The 24,790-nt window shown below is 43.5% G+C and overlaps 1 protein-coding gene across 1 annotated transcript in view; it reads left to right on the top strand.

The window, feature by feature from the left end:
• DNAH1 (dynein, axonemal, heavy chain 1) overlaps positions 1–24,790 on the top strand; it is a gene marked incomplete at its 5' end in the record, with an annotated part of 61,415 nt that overhangs the window by 6,715 nt on the left and 29,910 nt on the right. Inside the window, 20 exon segments of the mRNA XM_009868259.1 lie at positions 329–486; positions 1,286–1,497; positions 2,702–3,000; positions 4,013–4,163; positions 4,721–4,914; positions 6,334–6,559; positions 7,199–7,318; positions 8,059–8,141; positions 9,506–9,647; positions 10,734–10,889; positions 11,875–12,073; positions 13,903–14,156; positions 15,038–15,250; positions 16,336–16,500; positions 17,187–17,308; positions 17,876–17,936; positions 17,938–17,982; positions 23,738–23,927; positions 23,984–23,987; positions 24,154–24,267. Coding sequence (XP_009866561.1) covers positions 329–486; positions 1,286–1,497; positions 2,702–3,000; positions 4,013–4,163; positions 4,721–4,914; positions 6,334–6,559; positions 7,199–7,318; positions 8,059–8,141; positions 9,506–9,647; positions 10,734–10,889; positions 11,875–12,073; positions 13,903–14,156; positions 15,038–15,250; positions 16,336–16,500; positions 17,187–17,308; positions 17,876–17,936; positions 17,938–17,982; positions 23,738–23,927; positions 23,984–23,987; positions 24,154–24,267 — 3,108 coding nt within the window.

Here is a 24,790-nt window from a genome sequence, read left to right as displayed (position 1 = left end):
TTGGGAAGACAGCTTGGATAGCCTGAGTTTTCCAGAGCTGCCAGCTACCTTCCTCAGTTCTTGGGTTTTTTTTCCCCCTCCTCTCCTCTGCACATCCCCAGTGGAGTATTTGCTTTGATCTGAAAAGACACTTGCCTCTGTCATTAAATGTTCAGTTGATAGCTTTGCGGCTGCTTCATTGTTTGTACAGCTATTGTAATGCATTCAGTAGTAGGTGAGCTTCTGGGTTAGTAAATCCAGGAGGGAGTGAGTGAAGGGTGAATTTTTCAGTAAAGCTACAGACATCTCAAACAATGTGGGTTATTACTGTTTCCATATCTTGTAACAGGGTCTTAGACTATATGTGCCACCTGGAGAAAGAATTGAGATTAGACTATGAACGCACCATGAACAAGATGATCTTTGACAGAGTCGTCGCTTCCAAATCTGAGACGTTTCATTATGTCACCCTGCCAGACAAAGAGGAAGAGAAAGCGCCAGAGAAAGGTATTGGACACTGAAGCAGTTTGAACTTGGCATGGTTATAGGAACTCTTAGGTATGTTTTAATGATTAGGTCTTATAAAGGGCAGCACCAGGAGATTACATGAAACCTTTGAGTACGTCTACTCTTTTTAGGGTGTATTTGCATGTTTGTGTTCCCTCAGTATAACACTTTACCATCCACCAGCTAAGTTGCAGTAACTCTACAAGTGTACCAGTAATGACACCAGATGCATGGCAGTGTAATTAGCCTAACTGCCTTCCGCTCTGCCCTGTGCTAGGCCTGGCTGCCTTCCATTTACTGTATTCAGCTGTGGCACACCTCAGGTGTGAAAGAGGGCTCGGGCTCTTTTAGAGTCCCAAACTGGAGGAAAATGACCACAAAAGATAGAGGGGGAGCATATTTTGTGTACTTTGATCTTCCAAAGGTTGGTATGCCTTGAGGTGGTTCACAAGGGGCCTCTTACAGATGAGTTGACTTTAGCTGTGCCTTGAAGCCTCAGTAGGAAAATTTTTCAAGTCCAATGTTTTTTCTTATGGAAATTTCCTGAGCCAAAGTCTCAGGAAGGTCAGGCACTAAGATGGTCCCTCAGTCCCTAGTGGGAGGCTGCAGAAGGTCTCTGCTGTGGAACAGAGACTCTCTTTCATCCAGGCATCTGCTGAAACTGCTACATGATAAGGCCTGTACATCAGAGAAAAGTCCTTTTCACAAGTTCTGTCCCAAAGGGAGCTGTACTCTTCCTTAAAGCTGGGATGTCTGTTTCAGGCAATAACGTGTTCTTTTGGGGTTTTTTTTGTGCCAGGACTCATCTGGATTGCAGACTATCCTTTTCATAAACAACAAGCAGATTTTAATTTTGTCTCGCTCCTGACCAGGCCAGAAGTCGTCCTTCTCCTTACACAAGTGCAAGCTGAGTGCAACAAGGCAGCCACCGTGTCTCTGTTTAACTTAACTTTAGCCAAGCATGTCTGCTTGGAGGAGTTTGAACAGATCCAGACCCAGACCTTCACTCAGGTGAGCAGAGGAAGCATTGGGGATGAACACATGGAACAGGCAGCGGAGCTGTCAGCGTCTATTAGACAGCTGCAGCAGCTGCAGATCGATATCCTGGGAATGAATGAGCTTTCAGAAGACATGGGGGTGGGACGGGGGAATTTGCATGTGCATGTCACATTTGTTGGGATATGGGGCATAATGGGCTGAAAGAACCATAGCTCCTTAGTTAGCATCAGCGGATGCTGGCTGTGCTTTTAGTCACGTTGAAACAGTGGCCACATAGGGTTACAGCACCTCAGTCCTCCTCCTAGTCTCCGTGGAGATAACGTCTCAGCTGGCACTCAGAAGTTTCCAGTATTTTTGTTTTTATTTTCCCATCCTTCTAGCTGCAAGTCACAAGAGCTTTGATTTCTCCTGAAGCGCTCATGGATGTAATGTTTTCTGCGTTCTCTGTTCTTTAGGTACTTAATTTAGTTACTCAGCTTGCAATGGCAGCAGACAGACTAGGAAAATTCAGCTCTCTAGTAACTCTTACCAGAAGAGCTTCATGCCCTCAGATGAGGGCAGCACATTACACCCTGGATGTGACCACATGGAATAGCTTGTGCAGGGTTACGTGGTAAATCAGTGGCAGAGGACATGTGCTGGTCCTTCGAGTCCCATGCTGTTTCAGCTAGCTAGTGCTGTCATCCACTCAGTGACTGAGGTTGGTTTATTACACACAAACAGCAGCTGCCTGTGGAGCAAAACTGACACTTGGTGGTATGAATAAATTAAAACACTGCAGACTGCTGCTGCCCTTGGCTTCTTCCCCTCTTTCTCCTCACTTGTCAAGAGAAGTTGACATTCTGCCTTTACTTGCTTCTCGTACTGTCTACACAGCTTTTTATGGGAGACTCTGACACAGGCAGCTCCAGGGAGAGCTCTGTAGAAAAGAGAACAAAAAGAAAACACTGAATAGAATAGAGCACTCCTGCTTTTTAATATCAGGCTTTCTTCTTGCAGGTCTTTTGTCAGTAAAGATGATGTATGGCCAGGTTCAGATGCCACGTGTGTGTGCATGGATGTGAGAGCTACTGTTCAGCTGCCACTGCTTGGAGAAAACCGTTGCCTTTCACAGCAGAGATAGGCCCAGCAGTCCCAGCTAGCAGCTAACCTTGCCATACTGCTTTGCCATCAACCCTTGGAGGATTACACAGGTCACTTTTTTTCTTTGCCCTAGGTTCAGACATTTCTCAAGGATACTTGGGTGAATGCTCTCAAGACTGTAGTAAAGAACAACCTGAAAGATGTGGGCAAAACCTGGTACAACCTGAAGCAGAACCACTGGGATACTTACCAGATGTCCAAACTGTGTAAGCTGATGAAGCGCATCAGATTCATGCTTCAGGAATCTCTGCGGTGTCTGGTCCAGAACTCACTGATCAGCTTCACCCGGCTTTTGCTGGATGCTTGTCGTGGTATCCTGAATTGCTCAAAGGACATGGAATGGGGAGATGACCTCGTGAATAGTCCCTACAGGTAAGGAAGAGAGAGAAAAAAAGAGTGGAAAGAGCAGAAAAACGTAGTGCTGTTTTCTTTCTAATACTGGTTTTGCAAAGCAAGCTGTGCACTCTCTGTGGGACTTCTGGTTGGGCTGCTTCCCCCAGTCCTCTGCCTGACACACTTGTGTGAATATGGAAGAGTGACACACAGCTGGCTGCTCTGTTAGAACAGATTTCAAGTTGCTGTTAGTGATATGAGGCAGCCCATTAGTTCCAAGGTTTACTACTTTGACGTACTTTTCTAAACATTAGCCACTTCCAGCATTCTTGGGGGAGCAAATAATTAGTACTAGATTTTCTGTGGAGACCAGGAAAAAAGAATACCAGGAGGCATGGCTGCTTACTTCTGTTCTTGGATCAAGCCACAGGAGTAATACTAAAATATACCGAATTTGGGTTCTCACAGTGCTTAGTATTTTCTTGTTGGGTACCGATTTAAAGATTTCTGTCCTTTATGGTATTAAAAAGGAAAGGTTTAGGAGTTGAAAACAAGAAGAAAATAAATTTAAAAACCCAACAAACATGCCATTCATTTGAGGCCTTTTACCTTGAAATCAGTGTGAGTCTTCACACTGACTTGAGCTGATCTTGAGCCGTGATGGTAGCATACAAGATTGGGAGATACTGAATAAAACTTCCAGAAGGTGTCTTTTAGGGGTTTATTGGAGATACTGAATGCCTGGTTTGAAGAGCATCTTCAAATTTTCTGTAAAGCAGCTCTAATTTCCAACGTAAGGTTGTGACTTTTGGAGATCCTGGTATGTCATGATTGACACTTCCTTCACCTTTGGGAGATAGGAGTTTTCAGTGTCTTTACTGGGAAATTCAGAATGCAGTGTTTCATACCTTCAGCCACATCAGACAGTTCTCCTCAACTCAGCTTTTCTTTCCTGTCTGGCAGGCATTTTAGTAGCAGCACCAGAGCAATACGATTATGTGCCGTTGTCTCAAAAAGCATCCCTGTTCTTCCTTGTCTCTTCCCACTGCAGGCCCCTGAGGAATCCACTCTTTTTAACAGACCTTGTGCTGGACAGCAGTGGTGTTCACTTCAGCCCACCTGTGGAGAGCTTTGAGAAGTCCCTCATTTCTCTGTTTGACCAGGGAATCCTGATGACTCACACAGTCCCACAGCTGGAGAAGGTGAACTCTTCTGCATCAACAGTGGTATAACTGTGCAAGTCTCAGTGCATTGCAGCTTGGCAGAGACACCCCTAGGCTTATGCTGAGGGAGAGAGTTGCTAGAAATAGGTAGCTGGGAATGCAGTTAAATTAATTTGGGCTCATCATTGTGCTAATCTGACAGGATTTCTTCAAGCTCCCCAACCCTGCACCTATTTTACCAGGTTGCTCTCTCTGCTTTGGTGCTGCAGGTTCTGTGGAGTCAAGTCCTGAGTAGCCCGGCAGCTGGTAACGGCAGACTCATAAAGGCAGTAGCACCTTTTCCGGTGCTGTCGGTCTGATGCAGATCTCTTCTGTATATGCATTCTTTTGCCTCTTACTATTAAAGACTTATGTTTCTCGATCCTCCTTCTTTGAGGGACAACATAAAACTGATAAAACAATTCTTGACACAATGCGGAAGGATGGACTGCATGAATTTCCAAAGGTGCCGCTGGTGATTGTCTCACCCCTCTCCTGAGGAGGTGTGGTTGGTTACCTCTGCTAGTCCTGAAAGACCTCTCTCCTTCCTTTTCCAGTATGTGTTGGAGAACATACCTATCACTGACACACCCTTACTGCGCTCAAGGGGCTTGCACGAGCCAGAAGTGGAAGAACTACGCGAGGCTCTGCGGTCTGCCATTCAAAAGGCACTGACCCCTCTCCAAGCTTACGCCAAGAGATACGAGAAGTTCTTGGAGCTAAATAACAATGACGTGCAGTACTTCCTAAGGCAAGTGGCTTCTGACAAAGGCACCTTTAACCCAAACTGCAAGCCTTTTCAGAAGCTGTTGTGCGGATGCATCTGAGAATGGGGGACCTGTTCTGAGATCACAAATGGGGGGACATGCCTCAGATGTGAGTCAGGCGTCCATCAGAGGCAGCCGGCAGCCATGGGCAATGGACCATGCTTTTAGGAGACATTGCTGGTGGCAGTGATAAGTTCTTCCTGCCTCTGACAGCAGTCACATTCCTGTCATATTTATAAGTGTAATTGGAGATATTAATGGCTCTAAAAATGACTCATCCTGTTTGAAAATCCAGTTAGCATACTTGACTCTGACCTCTTTGAAATAGTAGCTGTTCCAGCTGATAACATTCTGTATAAAGCAACATTTTCTTTTGTTTCAGCCTCATTGTTTTCATTGGCAAAACTCTTTGCACCTATGCTCTCCGTTAGACTCTTACTTTAATGGTTGTCTTTTTAGGCCTCACATTTTCCCAAACAGTGGGAATGAAGCACTTCTTCTCTTCTGTTTTTCTGACTTAATCAATTCATAAATCCCACCTGACAAATTCCAGTCTCTTCCCAGAACACACAGAAGTGTATGCCTTCCCCCACATTTTCCCAAACAGTGGGAATGAAGCACTTTTTCTCTTCTGTTATTCTGACTTAATCAATTCACAAATCCCACCTGACAAATTCCTGTCTCTTCCCAGAACACACAGAAGTGTCTGCCTTCCCCAAAAGGGCCTCTTGATCTTGCCCTGTTTACACCAGCGCTTACATTTTGTCTCTCCCTCTTCTCTTGCCTTATTGCTTCTTTCATCTCTTTCTTCCACTCCTTCCGCAAAAATATTTTGTGCGCTTATTCCACTGCACACCTATTTTGCTTTACCCATTGTAGATTTGAGTCTGTCCCTTCCCTTGCCCCTCAGTCATGTTCCTCAGCTACATATTAGCACTAGGTCTTCTCGTACACACATCTTCCGAAACTGGGGCTGCATTGCAGGTGGGCATAGGCAGCCTGGCTTCCTCTGCTTGGCTTTGGTAACTGTAGCAGAGAAAACACTGAAGAAGAGCCTTCAGTGCAAAGTAGACAGACTTTACATGGGATGTCTCTGTGTCTGTAGCTTCCCATGCTCGGTTAAAGCTAGCACTTATGTACTTGACTGTGGTAAAAACACTCCTCACTTCCTCTCTATATTTGGTTGTAAGGTCTAGAAGGCATTAATACCCTCTCAGTCTGTGTCTGCAGGAAGTTGTCTACATTCAAATATATGCATGTATTACTAACAGTAAATATACTTGTTCTTAAGGTAATGTCTTGATCCTTTGGGTGGACATCTCTGGACATCCTACAAAACAGCCTGGATGCTCAAAAAATCTTAAGCTCTGTTACCTTTTTTTTGTTGGTATTTTTATTTACAGAGACTATGAAGAGCAATGTCCATCTGCCCAAAAGGTGAAAAGTATAGTAAACATGCACTTATCTGAAAAGGAGCACTTGGACAAGAGTCTGCCTAGTTCTATTGTCATTGGTCCCTTCCATGTTTACACGGAAGGTGTTAAGCAAAATCTGTCCAAAAAATACGAAGCACTTGCTACTTCCATGTTGGATATGCTGGCTAAAACCCTCCATTTGCGGGTGAAGAATGTAAGTTACCTGGTTCAACAGATCATCTGTCAGTGTCATCCTGTCCTTCTGCTTATGAAGTTGCTGTGTGTATGAAATGGCCAAAAGACAACAACTGAGGCCACATTAATGAAGACATTTCTAAAGATTGCATGGAATGATTGTTTAGAAGTACAACTGGAGGGGAGATATACAGACTTAATCAAATCAAGTATTAAATGTACTTAATAATTTATATGCCTGAAAGCTGTATTTCTTGAGACAAAATTCTTCAAGACCTTGCCATCTTATAAAATTGTGTTGGTGCATTGAAAAGATCTGCCTAGTAGACAACAGGAAGGTCCTTCTGCTTGTTCTGAGGAAAACTAGAATATAGAAAATTGAATCTGCCAGAGGGTTGTCTAAGTCTGTTGTTGTCATAATTTCAACTACATACCTGCGCTTCCTCTTCGTCTTTCTTTGGTAGTCTCATTCTATATGAGCTCAAATGAAATGGATGGAGAAAGACTGTGGAAAGAAAAAAACGGAACAGGACTATGTACTGATCGCTTTAGGCCACCTTCAGAGTGGGAAGTGGGTGGATCATGGCAGGTTTTCCAATCTGCTCATTAGCAATTAATGACGTTGTGATAGTCTTTCCTCTGCTGTGTCCTCCTGCAGATCTGTGATGCGTATAATGCTGTCAGCTGCAGAATGCAAGAGAAACCAAATACCATTGAGGATCTGGCTGAGCTGCGGGAGTGGATGAAGGGAGTCCCCAGGCAGCTGGCTGGGCAGGAGGTAGGGCACGCTCTTCTTACAGACAAGGGACACCTAGGAAGATGAGGAGGAAGATTGTCAGTGCAGTGTATGTTGTCTAGCTTTGTATTTTTGTAATTCCTCAGATTTGCTTTTTTAAATACACATATAGCAAATTTAAGTATCTATGAAAAACAGAATAGCAGTTAAAAATCTTGCCTTGGAGACTTATATATGCTTGTCACTACCTTCATGATCCATTCCACATTTATGTACTGAATAGCTGTCTTCTAAAAATGGAACATTGTTTTCAAGAAAATATTTCTGCAACCAAATGCTCATATTGCTGTTAATGTATTTTTTTCAAAGTGCCGACATTCTAGTGCTGAGTTATTTCAAAATTATTTGAAGTGTAGAACTTTTCCCAGCTGAACAAATGGGGAACAAAGGCATCAAGCTGTAAGCTGCCTTGTCCATGCCGAGGAAAGAACCTGGAGGATAACCCAAAATACTCAATTTCTTTCCAGCACTTTATCCACTAGGTCACACTTCTTTTCATTCATATACAACAGAGGGTGATGATGGTGTGTTCATTCGCAGAACAAGGGGTTATAAATCCATTCCCATTGTTGACACAGCAGAGAAGCAGCCTATGTTACATTAAGCTTGTCTGACTAACACTCTTCAAAGGCACCTCATAAAAATGAGGTATAGACCAGAGACTTGTAATCAGTATGGTCTAAAGGTGTCTATTCTTTGTCTCTTTCTCTCACCGTGTGCAGGAACTGATTCGTGAAGTCATGAAAGACTACGACGTCTTGGAGGAGTTCTTTTATGTTCTTACCGATGAAGATTTCAGTGACAAGTGAGCACAAGGCATCTCTCCCACTGTCTAAGTGGGACACTTTGCAGCAGTTACCATTCCCAGTGCTTCAGGGGCTATGTGTCTATCAAAGGCTCCAGCAGAACATTTCAGACTATATGAGCACTGAATTCTTGAAGTTTATAGAGAAGTGTGGGTTCATGCTGCCTCCTGGCCTGGGGCAAGATGAACTGGTAGCTACTAACCTGTTTAACGTATTAAAGCTCATTTCTCTCATTTTTTTGGAGACATTTGCAAGGTCTCAAAGTGCACAGTTTAATCTGTGTCAGAAACTGAATGCACACTTCCAAGGTGGGAAAACTCCCAGGATTTTCTTAGGATTAGGAAAGAACATGCAGACTGCATGCAGTCTCCTTGTAGTTTTATCTTTGGCTATGTTACTCAGATTGGGGCCTGGCTATGTCCCAATAGCAGAGTCAGCTCACAAACGTGACTTCTAAAGTCAGCTCAGCCCTGGACACCGGGTTGTAGGCTTGGTCCAGTGTGCCTGCAACCTGAGTGAGTCTCTGCAGCGTGCTTCTGAACCTAGAAACGTGCCATGCACAGTGCAAAAAAAAAAACCCACAGAAGCTGCGGGAAAACAGCTCAGCTCTAGGACGGTTTAGCACAGATGTAGCTGTATGCTTGCTCACCAGTCCTGGAACATGCAGAACTTGCTGCACCCCCAGGCGCTGGGAGGGATGTGACCTCGAGTGTGACACTGCAAAGCTTGCATGTGGCATTGCCCACAGGCTGGCAAGTCCAAATGGAGTAAGGGCTGGGCTGCGGCTGAGCAAGAAGCTAGAAACCTGCCTTGGCGTGAGCAGCCGCTTTGTGAAGCCTTGCTATGCAGGGCCTCCCTGTAGCTGGGTTACTCTGGCCCCCCCGCTACCCTGCTTAACAGGAGACTGGCTTTTTCTGTAGCCCTGAAAAGCCACAAGCCAAGACTCTAACCCCTTTTTTTTTTGTAGTTCCTTGTGAATACATTCAAAGACAGACATTCCCTCTGGATGCCAACTGTTATTTTGCTGTCTCCTAGCTTTTCAGCAACTTACTGGATTTGTTCCTTTTAAAAAGGCCCTCCACTTCTCCCCAGCCCTTTCCATTTGAATAGCCTAGTTGCAAGGACTGCATATCAACAAGAAAAGCTGGAAAAAAAAGTTTTGTTGAAACCACATGTGCTTCTGTTATTGTAAAGCTTCCTTATTTGGTGGGAGTTGACTTTCTCATTCTGTTATTTTCAGCATTACAAACTCAGCTCAAAAAGCTTCTCTCTCTCCTCTTGTTTTCTGGGGGGTTTTTAGGGTTTTTTTTGGCTTGCTTCTTTCTTGCTTTCTTTGTTTATTTGTTATATCATGTGAGTGCAGGTGGGCTGCGAGTTTCTGGCCAGCAAAATTAACTATGCAAACTGAGTCCATTTTGCTGCAGCACCTGGAGGATGAAGACAAATTTCGCCGGATCCATGTCGTGGATCAGAACAGCCTTCAAAAAAATCTGGAAGAGATGGAGGTATTAAGCCACTGAAAACAAATTGTCCAGAGAAGAGAGCCTTGAAGCTCTTATAGTCAGCCAGGTGGGATCAGTTGAGATTTTAGTCAGATGGGGTTTTAGGTTAGTGTATTGTTGGGCCAAAAATCATTGAACACCTTCCTGTGTTTTGTTGCTTTTTGGTTGAGTTTTTTTTCTGAAGTTGGGCTTCTCTTTAAGAGTTTCATTTTTGCGTGGAAGACAATACTCTGCCAAAATACTAATTTTTCACTAGGAAGATGTTCGGCAAGATATGATACTCCCATTCTTGGTGCTCGGGCAACCCATGCACCTCCTTTTTCTTTCTTGGGTACTCGTTTTCCTGCAGAGCATCTCCCATGATGTGCTGCCATCAAGGGGAAATATACCGCATTCAATCATGGAGCTTATCCTGTGTGAAAGACCGTGAAACAAGAGCAGAGCTTTGGAGCTGAGATACCTCTGGTTTCTGCTGAAACAGTCTGAATTTTGTTTTTCACTAGAAACTCTTAAATACAGGAAAAAAATTGCCATCTTGGAAAGGCTATAATAGGTGATCTAGATTATCTTGGAAATAGCCTCCCAAAACTGTAATACCACAACACTGGATTAAGAAAAAAAAAAGGCAAAAAACACACAAAAATATTGAAACAAACAAAACCAAACCACCAAAACAAAACATAAATATTGTTAGAGCAGCTCTAGACATGTGTTGCTAAACAATTCTTGGAAACAGACTGAGTAACCCAGTAGAGCTATCGTTTTCACTTCACTGATCCTGTAACAAATGACAGTATAAATTTAGTAGCAAGAAATTTGGACATAGATTTATTGCTGCTACTCCTCAGGGATTAACTATTGTCACAAAGATGAAAAGCAGCAGTGGTCATCACATTTGGACTTTCAGCCACCTGACCAGTGGTTATTGCTTCTCCTCACCACTTTCATTATGGTCTAAACAAAAGTGGAATTGGATTTGGGAGGTGAAATGGTAAGCATAGAAATCTTGCATTTGAACGTGACAAAGAGCACACCAGAGGCAGTACTCAGCTTCAGAGCCCCATCTCATATCTGCCTTTTCTCTTCCAGCTGATTGTAGGTGGATTTTCCATCCGTGGAGACATTAACCAAGCTCACGAGTTGGCTAACAGCACAAGGGAGGTCAGGAAGGAACTGAAGAAGCTTCAGAATTTGACAGTTCTCTATAACAACAGGGAAAGAATCTTTGGGATGAAAGTTATTGATGTAAGTGTCAGGTCCTATATCTACAGGACACTAATCTTTGTTGGACTGTATAAGTGGTAGGTGGAGCAAAGAACAAGACGTAGTTCCTCAGGAAGGAATCCATCATGCTCTTTTGGTTTATCTGATGAACTCCTCCACAGTCCTGTAGTGACCACATTGCTCCATCACTCCACTGTGCTGCAGAAGAGCTGATCCCAGGCAAATTTTGGATGGCTGCTCATGGGCCACTTCTTTGAGAGCCTTCGGGTGCCCAGACTCAGATCTGAATGATGCTAATGAGGAGTAATTGGTTGGGAAGCGTGTTGAAGCAGCAGTCAAGATGCATCAGTTTCTGTAAGGCTGTCGCTGCAGTTACGTAGATGTGAATGAGAGTGGTTGCATAGCGCTGTGCAGGCAGCTGGCTGGGCTCCAAGCCTAGCATGTTCTCCTAAGGCAACAGTTTATAGAGTTGCAAATGCTGATTTGCCTGTAACTGTTCAGCTGCCAGTGAGTCATTGTCATCTGTGTCCAGCCTCGTCTGGCTAACGAGCAGAAGTGGAGTTCACATGATCCTTTCCTGCCTCTCAGTCTATGGTTACTTCTCCTTAACTGTAAGGAGCCAAGTTTCCAGATGATGTGCAGTCTATACTTTCAGTGGCTGTGCGTGAACTGCCCATCAGGATCAACATGTTCTGCAGCAAAGGGTTTGTAGAGGCAAGTGGAGAGAGTGCTTTCCATGCCAGACACCTGGCACAGGCACGGCTCGACTGCCTGCGTTTTGGCTTGAATGTGTAAAGCCCAGTCCTGCTGGTTGCTCTCTCTTGGAATCTATGTTGTGCTCCCAAGAGAAGGTGGTCTGATACATCTTCTTGAAGTATATGATTTCTCACTGTTTCCTTGAGATTCAGAAAAGAGTTGTGCCTTTTTTTCTCCTTTTGACGTGCAAACTGTCATCCAGAGGAGAATACACTTGTTGCTTATCCTTGCTTTTTCTCTGTTTCTGAAGTACAGCAAGGTATCCAGTGTGATTAAGGACTTGCAGCCATACTGTGATCTCTGGACTACTGTGTTAGACTGGATGCACTGGCATGAGAGCTGGATGAATGATCCTCTTGTGGAAATTGAGGCTGATGAAGTAGAAAAGAATGTCAGTGAGTCTTTTAAGACCATGAAAAGATGCGTGAAGCAGTTCCAGGATTCACCAGGTAGATACATGGTCTGGGGAAAGCAAGTTGGTGCATGTCAGCATTTTCATATGAGGTGTCTTACAGAGTGCTCTCAACAGGATGTCACATGTATGTGTTGTGTGTATTAGAGCCCACTGAGAAAATGCTAGCAAAGTTATTCCCCACTTTTTTTGCTGGAACTAAGATGATTCACATCTAGATGCTAGTTTTCTGCTTGAAGGACCAGTTTGGCATGGAAACAACCAGGCTACAAATCCTTTTTATACCCGTTTCCAAAGATAGTACTGAAATAGAAGCCACCCTCTTATGCTGCAGTTAATATTTACTCATTTATATAAAGTAAAATAGTCCACACTAGTCACAGAGAATTACTATATAGCCCAGTGGCTAGACATGTGGGCTTAAACTCTTAGGCAAGTCAGGCAGCAAAGGAACTTATATCTGGGTCTTGCAGGTGCTGTTTTCTTGGCCAGTCTTATTTTCTATTGGCCCACCCCCGGTGTCACACGAATTTAATGGAAAGCCAGAAGAGATCTTGGTTTTGTTATGGATAAAACGAAATTGCAAAATTTGGAAATGATCTGTGGAATGTAATAACCATTTTTGTGCCTGCTTGAATGTGTATGAAGTTTAAATGATCACATCCCCAGCCCTTGCAATTCACATGCACGTCTTTTAATTATGGCTCCTAGTAAAACTGGAATTGAGACTCCAGTGGTAGCTTAACCTCCCGTTCCACAATTTCAGAGATATGTTGGTCATTCTTTAGAGCTAATTCTAAAATCTCCTGCCAGATGGTTTAGATTGAAATATATTTTGCAGTGGGAGATTTTTGATTCATCCCTTTTAACTTGAACTTGCTCTTAAACAATGCCATGAATCAGCCCCAATGGAGGAGGTGATGAGTGGATGCATGAGTAACTATGAATCATTATGGTAAACAGAAAAACTAAGAATACCTGCTCACGCTCATTGCAATATTCCCTGGCACCTGGTAAAATATGTGCTTCGTCCTTGAGTCTGCCTTGACTTTGCATACCACCCAACAGGGAGCGTGACGTGGTGACGTCCTTGCTGTGAGTGTGCAGTGCAACCACACAGGGTGCAGTAAAAGGAGGCACGTGTTGTACCCAGATTTTAGAAAGGAGTCAAGCCCCACGTTCTTTGCTTTACTCACAATAGAACAAGCTGAAAAAGGGGAGGATGTGAACAGTGCGGAGACCTGGGCTGCCAGGATGCCCCCAGAGAGCAAAGCCCTTTCGTTGAATTTATCCTTCCTATGAGGCAGAAGTACCTTTGGCTCCAGTGTGGCCATAAGCGTCTCTCCTGCCTGCTTTCCGTTTCTGTAGTTGGCCATGACCCTAGCCTACTTCTAGCTCGTATGTGTAGTCTCCATCTTTTATGTAGTATGATCTGAGCTGGGGCATGAGATAACTTGCACCCTAATCTTGTTAAGGAAGTGAAGATCTTGGAACAATGACCAGAGCTTCTAAAATATCTATTGGCAGATGGAGCTTCATCATGCTTTGGCCCATATTAAGGAATTAAATTTTCTTGCTTCTTCTCTTCCGGTGAGCTCTAGGCCAAGGCAAACTTCTGCTTAGCATGGGCTTACCTGTAACAGACTTTTGTCTAATAGGCTTCTGGGAGCGGGCTTGTAGCCAGGTGGAGAGAGCCTTTGTGTCCTCATTGCTTCAACCTGCATTTTCCAGCATGCTTTTCTGCTGCATACTTGCCCCATACCATGTGTCTGCAAACCCATCAGGCTTTAGACAACTTCTAGGAAGTTCCTTAAGGGAAATTCTTCACACGCTGTTGTTGATGTTCTTTTTTTTTTCCTCTGAAAGTCTGCCAGGGTGTGGCAATGGAGTTTCAAGAGAAGATTGAAGAATTCAGACTATACATCCCCTTAATTCGAGGACTGTGCAATCCTGGCATGCGAAGCCGTCACTGGGAGATGCTGTCAGAAGAACTTAACATCGATATCAAGCTAGAACCCAGCCTGACCATTGGTCACTGCTTGGACATGAAACTGCTGGACCATATCAATAGCATTACCAAAGTAGCTGAGATAGCTGGCAAGGAATACGCCATTGAGAATGTGAGGAGAGAAGGACTTGCTGTGTCTTTAGTTGCTTCTCAGATTTCTGTTAAGCAGGCAGTTATTGCCTTGGGTGATATTTCTGTTGTCCCAGAGCATTAGGCACATCGTGTAACACAAGTAAAAAGGCTGCTGCCCGTAGAGCGGGGACCAATGGCCGTGCAACTTAGTTCACCCACTAGAAGTATTTCGCCTTGCAAAAAATTTCAGTTGTAGCATAACAGCACTGCCTGATGGTTATGCTGATGCACTGATTGGGTCTTGTACTTCAATATGGGATTAGTGACTGTGTGAGTTAAAATAAATTGATTGTCTGCATTTGGCCCATTCTAGCGTTGTGTCAGGGAGATTAGCTGCGCCTGGAAACAGAGGTGGCAAACCCTTTAACACAGTAAATGGGCAGGGAAGACTTGCTGGCGCTGGAGGTTCATAGGTTACATAGTCTTTCAGCTTCAGCTCAGCAGTTCAGATGTGACCCAAGATGGTCTTGATTGAAAGTCGTTACCTTTTGGCAGCTTTCATTCTCTGAAATCTCAGGCGAGTTCTCCTTTCACAAAGCCATTGTTAACTATAATGATGAATAGGTGCTTTGCTGGCAGCCTCTGTGCATCTAGTAGTATGAATGGATCTGGAGATGAAATTGCCCTTTTTTCCCCTCAAGGTGTTTCTTTCAGGACAGTGTTGAGATGTTGAGTCCATGGGCAATGCAGAGGAAACGTGCTGTTGCTGATTTGTCATGCATTGAATACACAGCTTTCAGTGGAAACCAAGAGCAAAAATCTGTCACGTGCTAGAGAGGGACATTAAGAGAGTTGTGGAGCCTGGGGTAACCATTGCACGGGTTGTATCTGAGAATTAAATTGCCTGTCCTTCTGTTCCAGGCACTCAATAAGATGGAGAGTGAATGGAACTTCATTTTATTTACTGTGACACTTTACAAAGACACGGATACCTTTATTCTGAAAAACACTGATGAAGCTTCTCAGCTCCTACGTGATCACATTGCCATGATTCAGAGCATGTCCTTCTCACCGTTCAAGAAACATTTTGAGGAAAGGATGAACATGTGGGAAAATAAGCTGAAGATGACACAGGTATTGGTTTCCTACCTGCACACGTGTGAATGCAGGCAGCTGGTGTGGGCTTTCATGCTTGAACATGGACACTGCAGTTGGTGCTGGGGAACCTTGAGGACAATGATTCATTTATTTATTGTGGGATTTTGGCTGCCTTTCCTACCCTGCCTCTCCTACCCCTTCTTTTGGTTGCAGTCCTTTCTGTCACTAAAGGCCCATGAATCTGCTTCTGTGAAGTGGCTTGTCAGGGTTAGCTGATGGAGTAGTGCAAACACCAGTGCCTGTGTTACTGGAAAACCTCACCTTTTGCTAGGTTGATGGCTGTCTCTGCTCAGGGTATGATAGATAGCTCTGTGTGACTAAGGTGCTCTGAAAGGCAGTCAAACACTTGAGCTGCTTTGCGATGTTGGGCAGGTTCCCCATACCTTCCAATCTCCCGTGCCTGAAAATGGAGGAGGATGTTCTTCCAACCTAATTGTATTGCTCCTTTGAATGCCTGACAAATGGGGTTTCCTGTCTGGTGTCTGACTTAAATGTTTAGCTTTGCATTCATTCTCTTAATTCGGAGTGTTGTTCAAAGCTCTTTTCATGGATTATTCTGTATGAAGGCCGGAGCTGAGGTACATCAGGCAGAATTGCAGAGTGTGGCATATTTTATTTGTTATTCTTCTTCCCCCAAGAAGTTCTTTTCACAAAGTAAAATCCCCATCTTATTGTGTCCTCACAGTATGCTATCTTCTGTAAAATACAGAAACACTAGGCACAGACATTTGACCTGGCACCACAAAGTCCCTTCGAGCTTTGGTATTGGTTTACACATACTTCTAACTATGCTCTTAAATTAGTGGGTGTTGATTCTGATGCCTGTTGACAACAGTTAGCAAAGGGAGTTGCTGGGAAATTTTTTAATTATTTGGCAAGGAAATTTTAGCTCCTGATGCTGCAAGTAGATTTTAGAATTGTAGAAGGTCTAAGTGCAGCATCACCTCTTTTTTTCTTTTTCTTTTTTTTTTTCCTAAACCCACTCTGGTGCACAGTTGAACTGTTTTGTCAACAAAGTTCATAGCATGGTATCCTGATATGCTCTTCTTGCTTTCCACTAGGATGTCCTAGAGGAATGGCTGAACTGCCAGTGCTCTTGGCTCTACTTGGAGCCCATCTTTAGGTCAGAGGACATCAAAAGACAGCTTCCATTGGAAAGCCAGCAGTACCACACCGTGGATGCAGACTGGAGGAGCATCATGAAAAACGCTAATGAAAACCCTAAGGTGTGTGACTTGGCAAAAGCCAATGCAGGTATCAAACTCCTTGGAGCTGTGCTCACACAAGGACTGCTTTTGAGTGTTTGGTTTTTTCCTAATAGTGTAGGCTCAGCACTGTATAAACCATGGAACCTTGGCCAGGGCAGTGTGCTAGATTTCTTCTCTTGAAACCTTTTGTTCTGGTGCCCAAATGACAGAGTCATTCCCTGTGATGCATTGCACCAACCTGTCCACCCCATCAGATACCTTCTCCTCAGCACACAAACTCCCTGCCTCCTACGACCAGCCCTGCTATAATTGCAACCCATAAGATAAGTCCTTTGATTCTTCCTCAAGGCTGACTCCTTGAATTGTTTAGAGCCATTGTTTTCACCTCATTCTGTGTCCTGGTAGCAGTGCTCTGCATTCTTCTGTTCCCCAGTCTCCATTTCCCAAGACTCCATCACCACTTGTATTCCATATTACAAACGTTGGTATTTAGGGGAACAAATGTGCTTGTCACATCCATAAGCACTGTTTCCCCTCCTTGCCCACAAAGCTCACACCTCTCCAGATCCCTGTGAAAGTACTCCTGTGAATGAGTCATTTCAATCTTACCAGTAACATCACTGGGCAACCCAATTATCTCCACTGCCTTATCTCCCACACGCTCAGAATACTGATGCTTCCTCTTGTTCTCCTTCTGTTCATAGGTGATTTCCTTGTGTCCCGATCCTGTGTTACTAGAGAACCTGCAAAATTGTAACAAACTACTCGAACTTGTGCAGAAGGGGCTGAGTGAATTTCTGGAGACGAAGAGAGCCGCATTTCCCAGGTAACCCCGAACTGCAGTGAGCTGGATCACACTGCTTGGTTCAAAAAATGTGAAAAGAAAGGCTCGCTCCAGTTCATTCTGCCAAGAAAGAGCAAAACAATCTAAGCTTAGGATATTGTCATGACACTGCAAACATAAGCAAGGCTGCGCCTTTCAATGCTGCCATCTGACGGGGAGAAAACAGACAGACACAAATGGTGTGAGTTATGGGCGGTCTGGTAGCACGGATGCATATCTGTGCCTCAGGATTTACCTAGAAAGGACAGGGTAAAATGAAGACCTCCATGTAGCTCTGTCCCTTTTTCCTGAAGGAATACTTCTGTTCTTTGATACTCATTTAAGCCCACTTTGTGGGGAAGTAACTGACCTCTGCAGATGGAGTAGTGTATTTCTACAGAAAGGTGGATGATTGGACTGTGACTGCTACTCTCTCATGCAAATACAAAGAGATCAGTGATCAGGCAGAAAATATCTCTGGCAATAGCCTTGTTCCTCATCTTGCCAGGACTTAGCCCCTGATGCTATGGTAAAGAGAGCATCCCCTGATGCCTTGCTCTATATTTTTAGGTTCTACTCCCTTCCAGATGACGAGCTGCTGGAAATACTGTCTCAGACAGAAGACCCCACTTGCTGTACGACTTCACCTCCACAAATGCTTTCGGAAGATTGCACAGGCAAGCAAAGCAAGAGTGCTACTGGCTTGGTTCACCTTTGCGAAGCTAGTGCATAAAACAGAGAATTAAACATGGAGTAAAAATTAAAACAAAGCAAAGTGGAGGGGGTGAATGTGACAAATATTGATAATTTGCAAAACAATAAAGTGGGGAAAAACCCATAGCGAGAGTGCTCAGGCCCAAACCACACACATGTTCTGGGCTGGGGGCACAGAAATCCATTTTCTTGCTGTGTACGCAGACCCTAATTCCAACAGCGAAGCAGCATTGCTGAGACACCACCTGTGAACTGCGTAGAAGTCACGATGAACGTGGAGGTGATAGCCACCCACATAATATTTGCTCTAACAACCAGAGCTTCACTTGTTCTTCTCAGTATGGCTCGCTTACTTTGGCGTTGTGATTGTGATTTGTGTAATAGACAACCTTACTTGTTTTGGAGCTGTTTTCGTAGACGACCACCTTCTGAGTCCCTAGAGCCGCAAAAATTCTTAAACTTGGCCTGGGACATGTTTTAGTTTTGTTAAATCTGTTTAAAGTTAAATACATTATAACTAAATAGTTAATATTGTTAATGTTATAGTTAAATATTGTTAGTATTGTAGTTCAATATTGTTTAATATTGTTCAACACTGTTTTGATTGTAGGAGACGGGCAGGAAGAGAGCACTGCATGCAAGGACGCTGCGCATCGCTACGGTGCTAGAAAAGGTGAAGAACATTGGTTTTGAATTTCTGAAATTATTGTTTTGTTGCTTTTCATTGTCTAGAAAAAGATATTGTTAAATAAACTCGTTAAGTAGTTAGTGTTAAATATGTTATGTCATTGAGTTATTGTGGTTTGTATGAATAAGTTGTTAAACTAGTTGGCTGGTGTCATTTCACCTTAATTTAGTCCAAGGGTATCTTGTACTTGGCTGTAAGTCCAAAGGGGAGGGAGGTTGTCCCACATCGCTCCTTTCAGGCCACACCACCACCATTGGGTTGCACCGGTTGGGCCACGCAAGGCCAGTCTTCAAACCCACCTGGGATTCCACACGTAGCGGTTGGTAAGGTTAAATGAGTTCTCTATCACTGGTCTTAGATTTAAAAATCTATACAATTACAATATAAAGTTAGTAATATCAATAATAGTTTTGTGGTGACAATATCCTCTTTCGTGTCGATCTTCATATCCAGTTGCCTGAGTAGTGTCTTCTTCCAAGTGGACCATGGTGATAGACAGGTAAATACAGTCGCACAGGATCTGTAAAACAACATGGTATACCTTCTAGTTATTCTCACAAATAACAGTTGCAGGGACATATTCCCATTTCTCTTTCCCGGGTTTCATGATTAGAATGGTATTATCTTTCCCTGTGGCTATTACTTCTGCTGGTTCAGGAGGGCTGTTTTGTCTTTGAACTCGTATTATAGTTCCATTCTTAAAACTGGTGGATCCAAGCCCTTTATCTCCATGAATGGTGGTGACTTGAGGTGGATTCCCTTTTCTGACAATTGTTTTCACACAATTTGTTGTGGCAGTATCAATAGTAGTGCTATTCTGTCATGCGGTTGAATAATCAAATCTTGTTCAACATTGTTTGGCAGAATTATTTTTATTTCTCCCTGATAATTTGCATCAGTCACACCTCTCATGACATGAACACTCTTCAGGGCTAGGCTCGAGCGGGCAGTTATCAAACCAAAGCATCCTGGAGGAATCGAATTCCTATTCTGGTGTTGGTAACTCATTTGTTTCTGATTAATTCTGATAAATTCCAGTGTATAGAGACCGAGCCCTGCAGCTGCTGGGGTGGCCCGGTAGGGGGCCATTGTACCCGGGACAATTTCCCGGTAAGTCAAAGACTCGCTGTTCAAGGCAGTGTCTGCAAATGGGGTGTCGTCTTGCACATCGAGAGGGTCTCCATTTCCCCGATGGGCCTGTTGTTAAGAATATGTAGCACATCTGTGAGTTGGGTTCTCCACCGGGACAGGTTCACATCTCCCAGTTTTCTTAATTGCTCCTTCTGTAGCCCAGTCAGCTGTTCAATCAATCCTGCAGCTTGTGGATAGTGTATGAAAAACCCACTGAATATTTTGCTGCTCAGCATATTGGTGCACAAATTTCTTCCAAAAATGAAACCCATTGTCGCTTTGAATCTGCAATGGAATTCCGTAGTACAAAATTATGAGATCTGTAGTGCAGATGGTGCTATGGTGAGTAACTTTCTTACAAGGATGGGCAATCACATATCCAGAATATGTACCTCCAGCAGTACAGATGTATGTACACCCTCAGTCCTGGGGTAAAGGTCCAATGTAATCCATTTGCCAAATTTATCCTGGCAGTTTTCCTCTCCTCAATGGCCCTTTTACAATATTTGGCACTGGGTGTTTGTGAGTGTGTTGGCACACAGAGCATTGAGCAATTATAGTTTTGATCATATCAAGTGACATTGCTATGCCATGCTCTTGGGCCCACCTATAAGTGGCTTTTTTTCCAAGATGCCAACACTTTTGGCATGCCTATTTCACCAAGCATTCATGGTCTTCCTTCTGAGGGAATTCCAGTCTGGCTTGGGAAATTTTTGCCCACTTGTCTGCAACAGAGTTATAAAGTTGTTCTAAAATATTTGAAGCTCTGCATAGGCTCGCCAGTCCTTCTGCACCCGTTGCAGTGGAGTTTGTCTGTCATTTCATTCTTTTTTATTATGCTGAGCTATTTCCCTAGTCTCTTTCCCCAGATACAAGTCAGAGTATGGCTCCCAATCCTCCTCCTCCCCTGGAACAGCTGATCCACCCACAGGGGCCCTCCACGAGCAGATGTGAAGTCCCATTGAGGCTCCAGAGGAGGTGCTGTAGGCTGAGTTGTTCCTGAGTCTTTTGCCGTAGAATTCTACACTTTCTTGCTAGGTTTATTCAGCCCCCTCTGTTTATAAATCCTCCATAATTCATGGGTTTGAACACCACCAATCTTATCATGAGACATACCATCTTTTAATAAAGCTGTAAACATTTGCCTTCGAGAAATCCTATCTTTGCTACTTTTAGGATTGTCTCGAGTATCGCAGTTTGCTGCACTTCCTCACGGGCTCCGTTCTCCGAGGTCACCTAGCTGCTGTACATTTTTGATCACTGCGTTGAGGGGATTTCCTGTCTCATTAATCTAAAGAGTCATCATCACATTTTTATATGCTGGTGAAGCAGTCCTAGTCAGTCTATTTCTCATACCAACAGACAAAGCATTCCGCATCATAATCAGCTTCCCCTATAAAAATGTCTAGTTTCATCCCTTTTTCTTTCATTCACTGTATACAATTTCACAGAGTATACCACTGACACTGGGATTGTGGCCAGTTATTTTCAGAAGAGTATTTATTATTGCATCCCTGAGTGGCCCAGACTACCAAATTATTATCTTGAGCATTGCTTCGAAATGCATCTTGCACAAAGGAATCTGAACTCAAAAGCAATTTTTAAAATCACCTGCACCCAGAGTAACCCCTGATGCTCCCTGATCATGCAAATGCACCATCCAGGAAAGCAGAAGCTGCCCTGGTCTTTGTTTAAATCGCTCAATTATGTCCTTTACCTCATGCTGAGTATAATCCTCTATCACATCCCTTCTCACCTGCTGTCCATTAACATCTAACTCCATTTTGCATCTCTGTGCTGGTCTCACATCTACAAATTCCTCTGGGGAACCAGCCTCATCAGAATCTGTAGAATCCCAAATATCTCCATCTCGTTTATCATGATCCCGTTGTACACCTGCTTCTGCAATCACTGAATGCACTTTCTTGTGATTCACTCATCCCCTCCTTTTCTTGTACTACACAACCTGAACGACAGCCTTTTTGGCTACACTCTGGTAAGTATCCAGTTTATCAACAAGCAGTTTGCCACTGTAACATTATAACTTGATTCTGCAGATCACAAATCTGTTGCTCCAGGTGAGAGCCCTCTGACAATTATTCTTTCATTTGGTGCTGCTTTCGATAGACTGTTAACAAAATCCATCCTCGTCTTCCGAAGCCCACAATTTCTTTTCTTTTTTCAACAGGCAATGTTAGGATACATTTTTATACATCCGAAGCTTCAGCTTCTTTCAACCAACTTTCCCACTGTTTGCAGTCCTCTGACCTTACTCCACTCGACAGCCAGTGAACTATAAGGAATGCTGGGAATGCTAGGCAGAGCTGATATATAGAGAGAGATTTAAAAAGCAACATTTTGCACCAATCCTATTTGTGATGCTAATTTTGTTTTGCTAGTTGACAGGGTCAGCAAAAAGAACACAGCCACCAACAGAAGGATACGGTTATTTTACTACCTATTTTACAGTATCGCAGAAGCATACTCTAGTTTTGAGCAGCAGAGAAAATAATCATTGCTACATAAGGTTAGCCATAGTGATTAAGAAAGTTACATCATTAATTGCCCTAATACTTTAGTATCATCCAGATCCTCAGTCACCGGGGAGTCCCGGTTGCAGTGAGGATTTGGAGAACCTGTCCCGACAATTGGGAAGTCCTGCACAGTGCGTCCACTTAGAGGCGAGGCCTCCAGAGTCACTGCCAGAGGGTCTAGCTTTTATATTGTTGAATAAACAAGCTTTCATAGTTTCAAACACAGGAACATCTGGTTTCATTCCCCATTGGATTTTCGCCAAAGCCTGGCCAGGGCTCAAGGAGGAACTCAAGGGAGTTGCTCTGTTTATTTGTCTTTGACCACACGTTCGACCAAGGCCGACCACCTGGTTTTATGGCCTTGACAACCTGCCTGTAAACAAGGAAAGATTTTTTTTTTTTTCTGATGACATGTTATCTTCATTAATGATAGTGTTTTATCTAAGTTGCATCTTTTGCTAATGATCATACATACTTCACTGCTGAGCGGATACTAATATTATATAACATTTGGTGTGGGCAGTCATCTAGAGGCTAACTTAGGTTTTGAGGCTGACTGTTCAGGCCTCAGTACTTCATGTGCTGAGATCTGGAGGAGTGTTCATCTTAGGAGCAGAGGATACGCCCTCTGGGGATGTTTGTCTTCCCACTGTAAGGGCCAAGAGAAATAGCTCAGACTTAGCTGTCCACTCACAGACACTTGGTTAGGATGGAATTCCGCTCTTGCTGACAGCCTCAGGAGTTGCGATGAGTGAACATGCCTGAACTGAATTAAGTTTCTGGGGTTAACCTGGCTGTTTTTCCTCTTTATTATTGCTAATAGACTTCAGACTCTATGGCTAGTAACAACTCGTACTGCCACAGTACTCAGACATTAAAACTAACCTCCTAGTCATTAGCTTGGGAAAATAGAAAGGAAATTGAACTGAAAACCTGATACAAAGGCATTGGAATAAATAAGAGGACTTTCAGTGATAGGCTATGGCACTGGAGAATTTGTTAAAATTTTACTCTTGAAACCAGGCACTGTGACCTCAAGGCAAGTGATTCAAATCTACAGAATTGAACAGGAACCAAAGATGTGAATCCTTGACAGGTAATGAGAAAAGTTTCCCCTGCCTATAATTTGATTTGCTTTGCTCAAGTTAAACCAATGATGTGAATCTCTTGTTTTCATACAGTCATCCTCCATTTTTTGGAGAGGTCAATGTGAACATCTGTGACACACTTGATTGTCACTACTGACAACCAGATTTGGCACCAGATGTTTAATAAGTATGCACTACTAGAGCCTACTAGGCACTAGGAAGCAGGGATGGAAAGGAAATCCTCCATTCTCATCTCCTGTTGCGCTTCTTCCATTAGCTGCTCTTCCAAGAGGACCTGCAGATCACACACATGTACTCTGCTGCAGAAGAAGAGGTGGAGCTCTTTCTTCTGATGTGTCCCACTGATAAAGTGGAGGACTGGCTGCTGGAAGTTGAGAAATCCATGAAGGCCAGTATATGGGACAACATAGAAAGATCAGTTGGTGTTTATCACAGCCTCACTGCATGTGAGGCGTGCTCCTGTCCAAGGAGTGCAACTCTTGATCTAACACCTATTTTCTAGTCCTGTGAGAAAACCTGTCCACCCTGTTGTGTTACCTCATCCTTTCTTCTCTCAAGAGAGAAATTCCTTGATATGCAGGTCTTCAGACCTCCAAGCTGTAGTCTTAGGAGATGCTGTATTGTCTGCCAGCCAATGTTTGTCTTTCTGATATCATGTTCATTCATCACTAGATACTACTGGACGAGGAGGGAACTGTAGATCAGAGCAATCCATGCTGAATTTATCTATGGCTGTGAGTACCTGGGGAACAATGGCCATCTGGTTATCACACCCCTCACTGACAGGTAAGGAGATAGTTTTCTGGGTAATAAATATCTCTCTTTTTCTTTTTTTCTTTTCCTTTTCCGTTTTCTTTTCCTTTTCCGTTTTCTTTTTCTTTTCATTGAACGAGTCTAACTGGGGATTAAACCAGGAATCTGACCATGACAGTCTTACTGCTTAACATATGTAAATAGAAATAGTTTGTACAGTAAAGGACTACCTGAGACAGGGCATAGAAACACCCTAGCACTGGTTCTACTCTGTTCTTAGTAATTGGTGCTCAGACATTGCTTTCACTCTCCTAAGTCTTTGTGTAGTGCTCTGACTCGTATGAAGTGCCCACCTAATAGCTAAAGAGCTCTTTTACAAACCAGAAGATAGGGGCATCTAATACTGTAGAATATGTAGCAGCAATAATAGTTTGTAACTGTCCTTTTTCTGGAGAGTGGATTTGTAGCTGGTGGCAGAAGGATTTATCTGTGCAGGCCCCCATGAATACTAATCAAGGCCACATAGCTAACTCGTCTGCAGAATGCTGCATATCTA

Source organism: Apaloderma vittatum, unplaced genomic scaffold, assembly GCF_000703405.1.
Source record: "Apaloderma vittatum isolate BGI_N311 unplaced genomic scaffold, ASM70340v1 scaffold7844, whole genome shotgun sequence".
Taxonomy (NCBI): domain Eukaryota; kingdom Metazoa; phylum Chordata; class Aves; order Trogoniformes; family Trogonidae; genus Apaloderma; species Apaloderma vittatum.
This window is presented reverse-complemented; position numbering and strand designations above follow the sequence as displayed.